At 45.5% G+C, this 13,898-nt stretch overlaps 1 protein-coding gene across 5 annotated transcripts in view; it reads left to right on the top strand.

The window, feature by feature from the left end:
- Positions 1 to 13,898, top strand: part of ZNF236 (zinc finger protein 236) — a 160,793-nt gene that overhangs the window by 134,972 nt on the left and 11,923 nt on the right. For all 5 annotated transcript variants that reach the window (XR_013408317.1, XR_013408318.1, XM_028837782.2 and 2 more), the window contains 3 exons: positions 1,337 to 1,534; positions 5,053 to 5,182; positions 6,048 to 6,224. Coding sequence is in view for 3 of the 5 variants with exons in the window: in XM_028837782.2 (XP_028693615.2) it covers positions 1,337 to 1,534; positions 5,053 to 5,182; positions 6,048 to 6,224 (505 nt within the window). In the remaining 2 variants the exon portion in view is untranslated. The remainder of the gene's footprint in view (positions 1 to 1,336; positions 1,535 to 5,052; positions 5,183 to 6,047; positions 6,225 to 13,898) is intronic.

The raw sequence follows: 13,898 nt of genomic DNA, 5'->3' as shown, positions 1-13,898 counted from the left end.
CTGTAGATACACACCCGACACAGGTGTTATATTGTAGAATAACACCTGCAGATACTCATGTGTAGACACACACACCTGACACAGGTATCATGTTATAGAATAACACCTACAGATACGTGTAGACACACACCTGACGCAGGTGTCATATTCTAGAATAACACCAGTTCCTGCACATCTCACATGGCTGCAATGTCTTTTCTGATCTTTTCCTTTGTTCCTTTTTTCCCATTCCATTTTTTAAAATTACAGCACAGATTAATAATATAGCACCCTGTATAAATCTTTTTTTGTTAAGTATTTTTCTTTAATGTTTACTTATTATATTCCAGAATTAATGAAAAAGTATTTGATAAACTAGGAATAATAAAAATGTGGACAGATCTCATTAATTTGTATTATAATTGTTTTGTTAAGCCATCACATAGAAATTTGCATTTGCAAAACCGGAATCTCTTGTTTATAAAAGCTGAGTCAGCCAGGTGCAGGGCCTCATACCTGTAATCCCAGCACTTGGGAGACAGAGGCAGGAGGATCCCTCGAGTTCAGGAGTTTTAAGACCAACCTGGGCAACATAAGGAGACCCTGTCTCTACAAAAAATAAAAAAATTAGCTGGGCATGATGGTGAGGTGGTACGTACCTGTGGTCCCAGGTATTTGGGAGGGTTGAGGTGGGAAGATTGCTTGAGCCCAGGAGTTTGAGGCTATCGTGAGCTGTGATTGTGCCGCTGAACTCCAGCCTGGGCAAGAGAGCAAGACCCCATCTCAAAAAATTTTTTTCGAAATTTTTGAAAATGATTTTTTCAAATGGTGGTGGCATCCCAGTAAGATGATTTGAAAATCTAATTGGTTGTGATCCACGGTTTGAAAAAAATGGTTTAATTCCATTAAAAGCTAAAAACACCTTTTGTTGTTAAGAATTGTTTATCTAAAGCTACTACCAGTAGCGAGCATTTAGTGAATGCCTGCCATATGCAGCCCTTGGTAGGCAGGTGGTTCTCCCATGAAGACGCAAGCACAGACTGGTTAAGTACTTAGCCCCGAGTAGCCCAGACAGTCACGCTGGAGCTGGACTTTGCACCTGGTCGGTGCGGCACAGAGCTCATTCCTTAGCTGCTGTTGTGTGGTCTCAATCTTGCAGGACACAGTGTGCATTCTGGTCTCATATTGTGTGGAAGGTGCCTCTGACTAAATTATCCTGATGATAGGACATGCAGCGTGGGCTTGGCGCGTCCATGCTAGGAATGTCCCTGTTATCACCATGGTGTCTGTCAGTTCACAAACTTGCACAAATCCAGCCAAGTGAGTGGAAAGTCACAGAATTTCTGGCTCTTTCCAGGTGGCTGGCGTCTCTGGGAACCTGGCCCCGGGCAGCCAGCCCGAGAAGGAGGGCCGGGCACACCAGTGCCTGGAGTGTGACCGCGCCTTCTCGTCGGCGGCAGTGCTGATGCACCACAACAAGGAGGTGCACGGCCGGGAGCGCAGCCACGGCTGCCCCGTGTGCAGGAAGGCCTTCAAGCGCGCCACGCACCTCAAGGTAGGCCCACCGTGCCGCAGCACAGCTGTGTGCCCCCCAGGTGGCTAGAGATGCAGAGTCCAAGATTTAACACCGGCCGGGAATCCGGCATGTGTTTTTGAGGAAAAGCTCAATAGATCTGTAGACTTAGTGTTGTTCTGGTTGTAAGCGGTCCGCTTGCTGTACAGATGGATTGCATGTTCACCTGCAACTCACAGTCAGTTTGCAACACAAGTTAAAATAACATTGCAATGCCCTCTCTCCCTTGTCAGACTGGCAGAAATGTGAACGTCTGTCAGCACCCATTGTCGAGGCTGTCAGGAAACAGAGGCTGGCTCACATAATGGCTGTTGAGACTGTGGCTTGGTAGGACTTTCTGTAGGGGCATTGGGCGGCCCTAACAAATGCATGTGTGCCCACCCTGGGGACCAGCCCTGAAGATGCCCCTTCAGCCTCCCAAGGTTTAGCTGCGCACGCTTTCCACTGCAGCAGAGCCATCATTGCACAGTGGAGACCTGAGTGCCCGCATGTGGGAAGCAGAGGATGAGTTCTGGGACATCCCCACAGATGGTGCTGTGCTACAGTGGGCAGGAGGCAGAATCCCAGCAGGGTGCTCTGATGTCCAGCCCAGGGCGCTACGTCTTCCGTGTGAAGGGAATGGGGTGTGGAAGGGGTGGAACACAGAGGAGCGTGCAGCGCGGATGCCTAGCCAGCACCACTCCAGCCCAGCGGCCGTGGCCAGTGTCAGCACCCACACATCAAGACTGCATCTGTCCTTGGCAGAGTGGGATGAAAATGACACTTCTCCCAAAAACCTCATAACATGAGAAAAGCAGACAAATTCCAAGTGAGGGATAGCCTGCGAAATTTCTGACCAGCCTTGGCCAGGCCATGCGGAGGTCAGAGGCATGCCACGCCGGCCGGGAAGGAAAGCTGTGCTAAGACAGCTGGACCCTTGGGGTTCCTGTGTATGTTGGGGGGCAGGGATTGTTTGTGGCCTTCGTGTGTCTGTTGTCTTTTAATGAGTGTAGGACAAGAAGAAGGGAGAGTCCTACTCAAGGAATTCCTGTCCCAGGAACTGGAATCCTTGGATCCCTGTGACCAGGATGGCTGTTTTGGAGTGTGGAGTAGAGCACACGGACATTGAGTGTATTGCAGGCCAGTGGTGTCAGTGGTGATGGCCCTGTCCTGTCCGAGCTGGGAAGCCCAGGGCCCCACCTGTGGCGCTTGCTGTGGCTCCTCTCCCGGGTCCCTCCAGGGGCTGGTGAGCCCCGAGTCCCTCACTCCTCCCTCTCTGTGCCTGAAGGAAGCCTGTTGCTTGGCTGCTTGGGTTCTTTTTTATTTTTAATTTTTTTTACTTTCACTTTAGGTTCAGAGGTGCATGTGCAGGTTTGTTATATAGGTAAACTCAGGTCACAGGGGATTGTTGTACAGATTATTTCATCACCCTGGTACTAAGCTAAGTAGCCAATACTTTTTCCTGCTCCTCTCCCTCCTCCCTCAAGGAGGCCCCAGTGTGTGTGAGTTGCTCCTCTCTATGGATCCATGTGTTCTCACCATTTAGCTCCCACTTATCAGTGAGAACATGTGATACTTGGTTTTCTGTTTCAAGATGGATTGAAGACTGAAATGTGAAACCCACAACTCTAAAAACCCTGGAAGACAACCTAGACAATACCATTCTGGAGAGAGGAACAGGCAAAGATGTCATGACAAAGATGCCAAAAGCAATTGCAACACAAGCCAATGTTGGTAAATGGGATCCAGTTAAACTTAAGAGCTTCTGCACAGCAAAATAAACTATCAACAGGACTCTTTCTTTTGAAACCTTCTGGTGAATCTCCCTGCCCCAGGACTGCATTAGCATCCTCTGGTGCGGTGAGCTGATGGCCATGCTGGCGGCTCTGCTGAGTCCCCACCAACTTCAGGGCACAACCCCTCCCCTTCTTAAAACTTCACACCTCCCTTGTAGCAGAGCCAAGCCGGCAGCTGTGTTGCAGTAGGAACGATATTAACTCCAGCTGATTGCAAACTTATTTTATGATGAAATTCTTTCTTGAGGAACATTTGCCATTGTCTCAGAGAGCACTTTCTAGGGAGAACTAGGTTTACAGTAACTTGTGCCGCAGGGTAAGCCTAACTCCTCCCTTTGAGGAGTGCAGCTCGTCGATACTTCTTTTAAAGTCAGCAGCATAGAGTGGCAGCCGCATGTACTGTTACCACTGCAGGAAGTTTCTCTCTCTGGGGTCAGAGAAACAGAAGCCAATGTTATAAAAGCTTTCCTTTCCGTCCCACCAGACACTCTGTTCCCCCACGGACTCTCTCTGTCCTCCTTTCAGTTTAGCAAACAGTGAGTGCCTACTGTGTGCAAAGAAGGTGGTCCCAGAAACAGGTGGCTCCATCCTCAGGAAGCTTAGTGCTCAGTGTGACTGACTGTAGTTACATCCAACGCGGACCGGGTGGGAACCCCAGACGGAGTGGGCGAGGAATGCCCTCTAGCTGTTGATGGTGATTGGTGTCGTCAGGGGTGGTGTCGTCACTGGTCAGGCCTCACCTGCAGTCCTGGCTCTGCCTGGTCTGCCGTCCTGGGGAGGCTCCCGCACTCACCTCCCGAGTTTGTTTTTCCCACCCTGCTGCTTTCATTACATCCACCTCCCAGGCTGTGCTGGGCCTTAAGCAATGTGACGTCTGCAACTGGAACACAGGCAGTCACATTGAACACACACAGGAAGCATGTACTTTTCCATGACTCCTGCCTTACAGGGTAGAGGTTAGGTCTAAAGACTCTGGAGTTCTATCAGGATAGTTATTATGCTTATGCAATTTTGGAAAATAACCACGTTGCACATCCTCAGGTGCCTGCAAAGGCAGCAGCTGTCAGATCTTTGAGAAATTTGTGGTCATGTGAATGTAGTATCTCTGGCAAGTTGCCAGTCACAACGTGAGAAGGGAACAGTTTCCTCTTGGCTTTAGAAGCCTCCAGAGCCACCGTGAGGCAGTTGTCATATCACCAGGAGAATGCACTTCGGAATCACAGGCATTCCGCGAGGACTCGTGGGTGAGAGTCACTGAACACGTCCAGCTGGGTGCCGCAGGACCTCGGGCCACAACCTATGGGTGGCCTCGGGCCGTGACATTTGGGTGGACTCTTGTGTGAAACGGGGACAGGATCCCCCACAGCCAATGGAGAGAGCTCACCTGGACTCCTGCACTAGGCTCGTGGCTTGATGCCCTTGGTCTCAGTTAAAGCTGATGAAGGAGATATTTCTACCCCGATTTGGGACACAGATGTGGCCAAGCCATATAACTAGCAGGCGGTAAAGCTCAGATGGGGACCGGAGTCTCCCCGAGAAGCCCCAAGCCCATCACCCTGTTGTCACTACCAATGGATAAAGTCCTTAAGAACACAAATCACAGATTAGCCTTTGATTTTGTCCTTGTTACTGACTTGAACTTTGTAGTCATTTACTTCCTCTTGTTTCTGGTTGCGAAAGCTCCGTTTTGATCTCGTTTCTTGGTTTCTGTGTGTTGTCTCCCAGGAGCACATGCAGACACACCAGGCCGGCCCCTCTTTGAGCTCCCAGAAGCCAAGAGTGTTTAAATGTGACACTTGTGAGAAGGCGTTTGCCAAACCAAGCCAGCTGGAGCGCCACAGCCGCATCCACACAGGTAACGGGGAGGGATGCGCTTTTGTTTCCTTACTCTTTGAAGTAGACACCATGGGCGAGAAAACAGAATTCCACCTGTACAATATTCGCAAGCGATGGAATGCTTTATTTATAAAGCAAGGTCTACATGTTCCATTTCCCCTGAGTTTTGACCTATTTATCATCTTAACTAACTTTTCACATGGAAGATTTTGCTGCTTACATTATGACCGTAGGAAACAGAAGCATCACGCAAGGCTCCCGTGCCGTGTCTGGGATGTTGACCACATCACGTCCCTCCTTCCCTCCTGCTAGAGCAAACCGGCAGCCCCCAGTGCCTGGGTCCCATGTCCTCATGTCACTGGGGAACTTAATTTTTAATCTTCCTCTTCTATCTTAAAACTTTTTTTCTCTACTGGCTTTTCCTACACCACCTAAATCTGCTCAAACTTTTTGTCTTAGAGAACAAAAAACACACAGAACAAAGAAACAAGCTCTCCCATCTCTCTGCCTCTTGACTGGTACGTGATAGCTCTGTGTCAGCCCTTCTGTCTCCGCCCTGGCCTGACAAGACATCATCCCATGCTCATTTTTGTCGTGATCATCTGACGACTCACCGTGGGCCTGGGGTTCCACAGGCTGCATCCACCGTGGCCCTTCCATGGCTCTCTGATCCCTCTGCCCCATCTGCTGGGGGTTGTTAGGACCTGGCCAGGATCCCTCTGGTCTCCCCATGGCTCCTCCAGCCATTTGTTCAGACGACAGCCAGGCTGAAAGCCTAAGAGAAAAGAGGAACATTCAGTCCCTCTTGTTCATACCGCAGGGTAGAGCCCAGGCATCCACTATCCTCTTCTTAGAGACATTGACATGTGCCATTTTCTGTACAGGGGAGCGGCCGTTCCATTGCACGCTTTGTGAGAAAGCCTTCAACCAGAAGAGCGCACTGCAGGTGCACATGAAGAAGCACACGGGGGAGCGGCCCTACAAGTGTGCCTACTGCGTCATGGGCTTCACGCAGAAGAGCAACATGAAGCTGCACATGAAGCGGGCGCACAGCTATGCTGGTGAGAACACTGCACCTGGGAGTGCGTACACTTCGGTGGCCTGCGAGGCACCCTGTGTTTCGCATACATTGTTTCCTTCAGTTCACACGGTGATTGTGCATTGCACGTGGTACAGCCTCAGTTGTGTGGACTGGAAACCTGTGCTTTATTTTATTTTATTTGTTTATTTCCATAGGTTATTGGGGGAACAGGTAGTGTTTGGTTACATGAGTAAGCTCTTTAGTGATGATTTGTGAGATTTTGGTGCACCCATCACCCAAACAGTATACATTGCACCCTATTTATAGGTCTTTCATCCCTCAATCCCTTCCCACCCTTTCCCCATGAGTCCCCAAAGTCCATTGTGTCACTTTCATGCCTTTGTATCCTCATAGCTTATCTCCCACTTACGAGTGAGAACATATGATATTTGGTTTTCCATTCCTGTGTTACTTCGCTTAGAATAATGGCCTCCAGTCTCATCCAGGTCATTGCAAATACCATTAATTAATTCCTTTTTTTTTGGCTGAGTAGTATTCCATTGTGTATATATACCACAGTTTCTTTATCCACTTGTTGATTTATGGGCATTTGGGTTGGTTCCCCATTTTTGCAGTTGCGAATTGTGCTGCTATAAACATGCGTGTGCAGGTGTCTTTTTCATACAGTGACTTATTTTCCTGTGGGTAGATACCCAGTAGTGGGATTGCTGGGTCAAATGGTAGTTCTATTTTTAGTTCTTTAAGGAATCTCTACACTTTTTCACAGTGACTGTGCTAGTTTACATTCCCACCAGCAGTGTAGAAGTGTTCCCTGTTCACCACATCCATGTTAGCATGTACTTTTTGTTTTTTGATTATGGCCATTCTTGCAGGAGTAAGGTGGTATCACATTGTGGTTTTGATATGCATTTCCCTGATCATTAGTGATGTTGAGTGTTTTTTCATATGTTTGCTGGCCATTTGTATATCTTCTTTTGAGAGTTGTCTATTCATATCCTTAGCCCACTTTCTGATGGGATTGTTTGTTTTTTTCTTACTGATTAGTTTGAATTTGTTGTAGATTCTGGATATTAGTCCTTTGTCAGATGTATAGATTGTGAAGATTTTCTCCCACTCTGTGGGTTGTCTGTTTACTCTGCTGACTGTTCCTTTTGCCATGCAAAAGCTCTTTAGTGTAATGAAGTCCCAGCTATTTATCCTTGTTTTTATTGCATTCACTTTTGTGTTCTTGGTCCTTGCCTAAGCCAATGTCTAGAAGGGTTTTTCCAATGTTATCTTCTAGAATTTTTATAGTTTCAGGTCTTAGACTGTTTTTTTATCCATCTTGAGTTGATTTTTGTATAAGGTGAGAGATGAGAGTCCACTTTCATTCTCCTACATGTGGCTCGCCAATTATCCCAGCACCGTTTGTTGAAAAGGGTGTCCTTTCCCCATTTTATGTTTTTGTTTGCCTTGTTGAGGATCCCTTGGCTGTAAGTATTTGGGTTTATTTCTGGGTTCTCTATTCAGTTCCATTGGTCTGTGTGCCTATTTTTATACCAGTACCATGCTATTTTGGTGACTATGACCTTATAGTATAGTTTGAAATCAGGTAATGTGATGCCTCCAGATTTGTTCTTTTTGCTTAGTCTTACTTTGGCTATGTGAGCTCTTTTAAAATTCCATATCAATTTTAGAATTGTTTTTTCTAATTCTGTGAAGAATGATGTTGGTATTTTGATGGGAATTGTGTTGAATTTGTAGATTGCTTTTGGCAGTATGGCCATTTTCACGATACTGATTTACCCAACCATGAGCATGGGATGTGTTTCCATTTGTTTGTGTCATCTGTGATTTCTTTCAGCAGTGTTTTGTAGTTTTCCTTGTGGAGGTCTTTTACATTCTTGGTTAGGTGTATTCCTAAGGGTTTTTTTTGGTTTGTTTGTTTTTGTTTTGTTTTCTTTTTTCCAGCTATTGTAAAAGGGGTTGAGTTCTTGATTTCTCAGCTTAGTTGCTGTTGGTGTATAGAAGAGCTACGATTTCTGTACGTTAATTTTTTATCTGGAAACTTTGCTGAATTCTTTTATCAGTTCTAGGAGCTTTCTGGAAGAGTCTTTTGGGTTTTCTAGGTAAACAATCACATCATCAGCAAACAGTGATAGTTTGACTTCCTCTTTACTGATTTGGATGCGCTTGATTTCCTTCTCTTTTCTGATTGCTCTGGCTAGGACTTCCACTGCTATGTTGAAGAGGAGTGGTGAGAATGTGCATCCTTGTCTTGTTTCAGTTCTCAGAGGGAATGCTTTTAACTTTTCATCATTCAGTATTACGTTGGCTGTGGGCTTGTCATAGATGGCTTTTATTATTGAGGTATGTCCCTTGTATGCTGGTTTTCCTGGGAGTTTTAATCATAAAGTGATGCTGGATTTTGTCTCATGCTTTTTCTGCATCTGTAGAAATGATCATCTGATTTTTGTTTTTAATTCTGTTTATGTGGTGTATCACATTTATCGACTTGTGTATATTTAACCATTCCTGCATCCCTGGTATGAAACCCACTTGATCATATGGTGGAGAATCTTTTTGATATGTGTTGGATTTGGTTAGCTAGTATTTTGTTAAGGATTTTAGCATCTGTGTTCATCAGGGATAATGGTCTGTAGTTTTCTTTTTTGGTTATGTCCTTTCTTGGTTTCGGTATTTGGGTGATACTGGCTCCAGAGAATGATTTAGGGAGGGTTCTCTTTTCCTCTGTCTTGTGGAATTGGTACCAATTCTCCTTTGAATGCCTGGTAGAATTCTGCTGTGAATTCATCTGGTCATGGACTTTTTTTTGTTGGTAATTTTTAAATTACCATTTCAATCTTGCTGCTTGTTAGTGGTCTGATCAGGGTATCTGGTTCTTCTTGATTTAAGCTAGGAGGGTTGTATCTTTCCAGGAATGTGTCCATCTCTTCTAGGTTTTCTAGTTTATGTGTGTAAAGGTGTTCATAGTAGCCTTGAGTGATCTTCTTTTTTTTTTTTGAGACGGAGTCTCGCTCTGTCACCCAGGCTGGAGTGCAGTGGCGTGATCTCAGCTCACTGCAAGCTCCGCCTCCCGGGTTCACGCCATTCTCCTGCCTCAGCCTTCTGAGCAGCTGGGACTACAGGCGCCTGCCACTGCACCCGGTTAATTTTTTTGTATTTTTAGTAGAGATGGGGTTTCACCGTGTTAGTCAGGATGGTGTCCATCTCCTGACCTCTTGATCCGCCCACCTTGGCCTCTCAAAGTGCTGGGATTACAGGCGTGAGCCACCGCGCCTGGCCTGAGTGATCTTTTATATTCCGTGGTGTCAGTTGTGATATCTCCCGTTTTGCTTCTTACTGAGCTTATTTGGATTTCCTCTCTTCTTAATCTTGCTAATGGTCTATCAGTTTTATTTATCTTTTCATGGAACCAGCTTTTTGTTTCATTTTATCTTTTGTTTGTTTCAATTTCATTTAGTTCTGCTCTGGTCTTTCTTTTCTTCTGCTGGGTTTGGTTTTGGTTTATTCTTATTTCTCTAGTTCCTTGAGGTGTGACCGTAGATTGTCTGTGTGTGCTCTTTCAGGCTTGATGTTAGACATTTAGGGCGATGAACTTTCCTCCTAGCACTGCCTTTGCTGTATCCCAGAGGTTATGATAGGTTGTGTCACTATTGTCGTTCAGTTCGAATAATTTTTAAATTTCTATCTTGATTTCATTTTTCACCCAGTGATCATTCAGGAGCAGGTTATTGAATTTTCGTATATTTACATGGTTTCGAAGGTTCCTTTTTGAATTTATTTCCAGTTTTATTCCACCGTGGTCTAAGAGAGTGCTTGATACAATTTCCATTTTCTTAAATTTATTGAGGCTCATTTTGTGGCTTATCATATGGTCTGTCTTGGAGAAAGTTCCATGTGCTGTTGAATACAATGTGTATTCTGCAATTGTTGGATGGAATGTTTTTTATATATATATATCTCTGTTAAGTCAGTTTGTTCCAGGGTATAGTTTAAATCCATTGTTTCTTTTTTGACTTTCTGTCTTGATGAACTGTCTAGTGCTGTCAGTGGAATATTGAAGTATCCCACTATTTTTGTGTTGCTGTCTATCTCATTTCTTAGATCTATTAGTAATTGTTTTATAAATTTGGGAGTTCCAGTGTTAGGGACATGTATGTTTAGGATTGTGGTATTTTCCTGTTGGACAAGGCCTTTTATCATTATATAATGTCCCTCTGCTTTTTTAGCTGCTGTTGCTGATGACATTGTGGCTAAGCACTGATCTTTTTGCAATGAATTTCCCAGGTGTTGTTTGTGCTTCTTGTGTTTGGATGTCTAGGTCTAGCAAGGCCGGGGAAGTTTTCCTCGATTATTCCCCCAAATATGTTTTCCAGACTTTTAAATTTCTCTTCTTCCTCAGGAATGCCGATTATTCTTAGGTTTGGTCGTTTAACATAATCCCCAGACTTCTTGGAGGCTTTGCTCATATTTTCTTCTTCTTTTTCCTTTGTCTTTGCTGGATTAGGTTAATTCGAAGACCTTGTCTTTGAGCTCTGAATTTTTTTCTTCTACTTGTTCTGTTCTATTGCTGAGACTTTTCAGAGCATTTTGCATTTCTACGTCTATTGTTTCCTGAAGTTTTCCTTGTTTTTTAATTTATGCTATCAATTTCATTGAATATTTCTCCCTTCACCTCTTGTATCGTTTTTTTATTTCCTTTTGGCTACACCTTTCTCTAGTGCCTTCCTGATTAGCTTAATAACTAACTTCCTGAATTGTTTTTCAGGTAAATTGGGGATTTCTTCTTGGTTTGGATCCATTGCTGGTGAGCTAGTGTGATTTTTGGGGGGTGTCAAAGAGCCTTGTTTTGTCATATTACCAGAGTTGGTTTTCTGGTTCCTTTTCATTTGAGTAGGCTCTGTCAGAGGGAAGGTCTAGGGCTGAAGGCTGCTGTTCAGATTCTTTGGTCCTACAGAGTGTTCTCTTGATGTAGTACTGTCCACCTTTTCCTGTGGCTGTAGCTCCCTGAGAACAGAGCTGTAGTGATTGTTACCTTTCTTCTTGGTCTAGCCGCCCAGCAAGTCCACCCGGCTCCAGGCTGGTACTGGGGGTTGTCTGCACAGAGTCCTGTGATGTGAACCATCTGTGGTCTCTCAGCTGTGGATACTGGCGCCTGTTCTGGTGGAGGTGGCAGGGGGGTGAGATGGACTCTGTGACGGTTCTTAGCTTTGGTGGTTTAATGCTCTATTTTTGCGCTGGTTGGCCTCCTGCCGGGAGGTGGTGCTTTCCAGAGCGCATCAGCTATGGTAGTATAGGGAGGAACAGGCAGTGGGCGGGGCCTTAGACCTCCCAAGAATATCTGCCCTTTGTCTTCCACTACCAGAGTGGGTAGAGAAGGACCACTGGGTGGGGGCTGGGCTATGCGTGTCTGAGCTCAGACTCTCCTTGGGCGGGTCTTGCTGTGGCGGAGTATTTGAGGTGTCTCCTGGGTCCTGCAGGAGCAATCCACTTCTTTCAGAGAGTCTGTGGGTTCTCTCAGGTTTCCTGATTTATTCCCCTAGTTGTTCTGGGGCAAAAATTCACAGTGCGAGCCTCCACATGCTGCTCTGTCCCTGAGTATAGTCCTGCCTCCCATCCACCATGATCTCTGGAAGCCTGTGCTTTTGTTACTTTAATACTTAGTGTATGCAGTTGTTGAAGCTGGCTATGGACTGCCCCTTTCTCACACACACACACACACACACACACACACACACACACACACACACACAAATTTGATTAGATCAAATTTATGATACATTTTGGCAAGGACGCAGAAATTTATTGGAGTAAAATGGCAGCCCAGAACCTGAGCAAGCACAGCATTTCTGAGCAGCTGGTTTCTCTCTGGACAGAGCTTTCTGTAGGGGCTGTCAGCACCTGGGCAGTCAGAGGCCCAGAATAGCATCTCTGTCTGTCTTCACAGCGTGTCTGGAAGCCCCTTTTCCTGCAGCATGCAGTTCAGGTGCTATCTCGGTGCTCAGGGGCACAGAGCAAACAGAATCTGCACCAACTGCTCCTGTCTGCATCCTGTTGACCTGGTACAGACAACATGTGGGCTTTGGTTTCTCTCTTGATTTACTAACGTTCATGCCCTTCAGGGTATGGATATTGGGGTGTGATCCTACTGCCTGTCTGTCTCTTGTTCATCGTTGCTTCCTACACAGAATCTAGCAGTACCATCCATCTCTGAGGAAGGAATGACAACAAATGACCTAGACTAGGTTTCAGAGGGTGGCAGTAGCCGTGCAAGGAGCTAGAAATGTTAAAGTCTGAGTAGACCCCTTGGGGTGCTCCATGCATTTTGCGGGTGTGATTTGGTTGTTGGAGGTGGTGCTCCGTGAGATCTGTGGTTTGGTTGTTGGAGGTGATGTGATTCGTGAGATTTGTGATTTGGTTGTTGGAGGTGATGTGATTCGTGAGATTTGTGATTTGGTTGTTGGAGGTGATGTGATTCGTGAGATTTGTGATTTGGTTGTTGGAGGTGATGTGATTCGTGAGATTTGTGATTTGGTTGTTGGAGGTGGTGTGATTTATGAGATTTGTGATTTGGTTGTTGGAGATGGTGTGATTTATGAGATTTGTGATTTGGTTGTTGGAGGTGGTGTGATTCATGAGATTTGTGATTTGGTTGTTGGAGGTGGTGTGATTCGTGAGATCTGTGGTTTGGTTGTTGGAGGTGATATGATTCATGAGATGTGTTATTTGGTTGTTGGAGGTGGTGTGATCTGTGAGATTTGTGGTTTGGTTGTTGGAGGTGGTGTGATCTGTGAGATTTGTGATTTGTTGGTGGTGGTGTGCTCTGTGAGATTTGTGATTTGGTGTTGGAGGTGTGCTCTGAGTCATGTGATTTGGTGTTGGAGGTGGTGTGCTCTGAGTTATGTGATTTGGTGTTGGAGGTGGTGTGATCTGTGAGATTTGTGGTTTGGTGTTGGAGGTGGTGTGCTCTGAGTTATATGATTTGGTGTTGGAGGTGGTATGCTCTGTGAGATTTGTGATTTGGTGTTGGAGGTGGTGTGCTCTGAGTTATATGATTTGGTGTTGGAGGTGGTGTGATCTGTGAGATTTGTGATTTGGTGTTGGAGGTGGTGTGCTCTGAGTTATGTGATTTGGTGTTGGAGGTGGTGTGATCTGTGAGATTTGTGGTTTGGTGTTGGAGGTGGTGTGCTCTGAGTTATATGATTTGGTGTTGGAGGTGGTGTGCTCTGTGAGATTTGTTATTTGGTGTTGGAGGTGGTGTGATCTGTGAGATTTGTGATTTGGTGTTGGAGGTGGTGTGCTCTGAGTTATATGATTTGGTGTTGGAGGTGGTGGTGTGCTCCGTGAGGCTTGCAGGTGTTCTTTGGTTGTCTGAGGTGTCCTTTGTGAGGGGAGCTCAACGGCTTGCAGTGTTCAGTGGTTGACATTTAGATGTGTAGGGAACCCAAGGGCAGAACACTATATTATGGGGAATTTTTGACGAAGGAAAAAGGGATAATTTTTCTCTTTAACACTGTAGTGCTTCCTGCTTTCCTTTTTGTTACAAAATCATGTGTGTTGGTTATTAATTGCTCATTCCTGATGCTATGTTAATGTAGCTGTCATGGGAGTGCACTCGTCGGGAATGCACTCATCACGAGTGCTCTGTGTGCGTTCAGACTCACTAACAGTAACTACTGCCGACAGAGTT

The sequence above is a fragment of the Macaca mulatta genome, chromosome 18 (assembly GCF_049350105.2).
Source record: "Macaca mulatta isolate MMU2019108-1 chromosome 18, T2T-MMU8v2.0, whole genome shotgun sequence".
Classification (NCBI taxonomy): domain Eukaryota; kingdom Metazoa; phylum Chordata; class Mammalia; order Primates; family Cercopithecidae; genus Macaca; species Macaca mulatta.
This window is presented reverse-complemented; position numbering and strand designations above follow the sequence as displayed.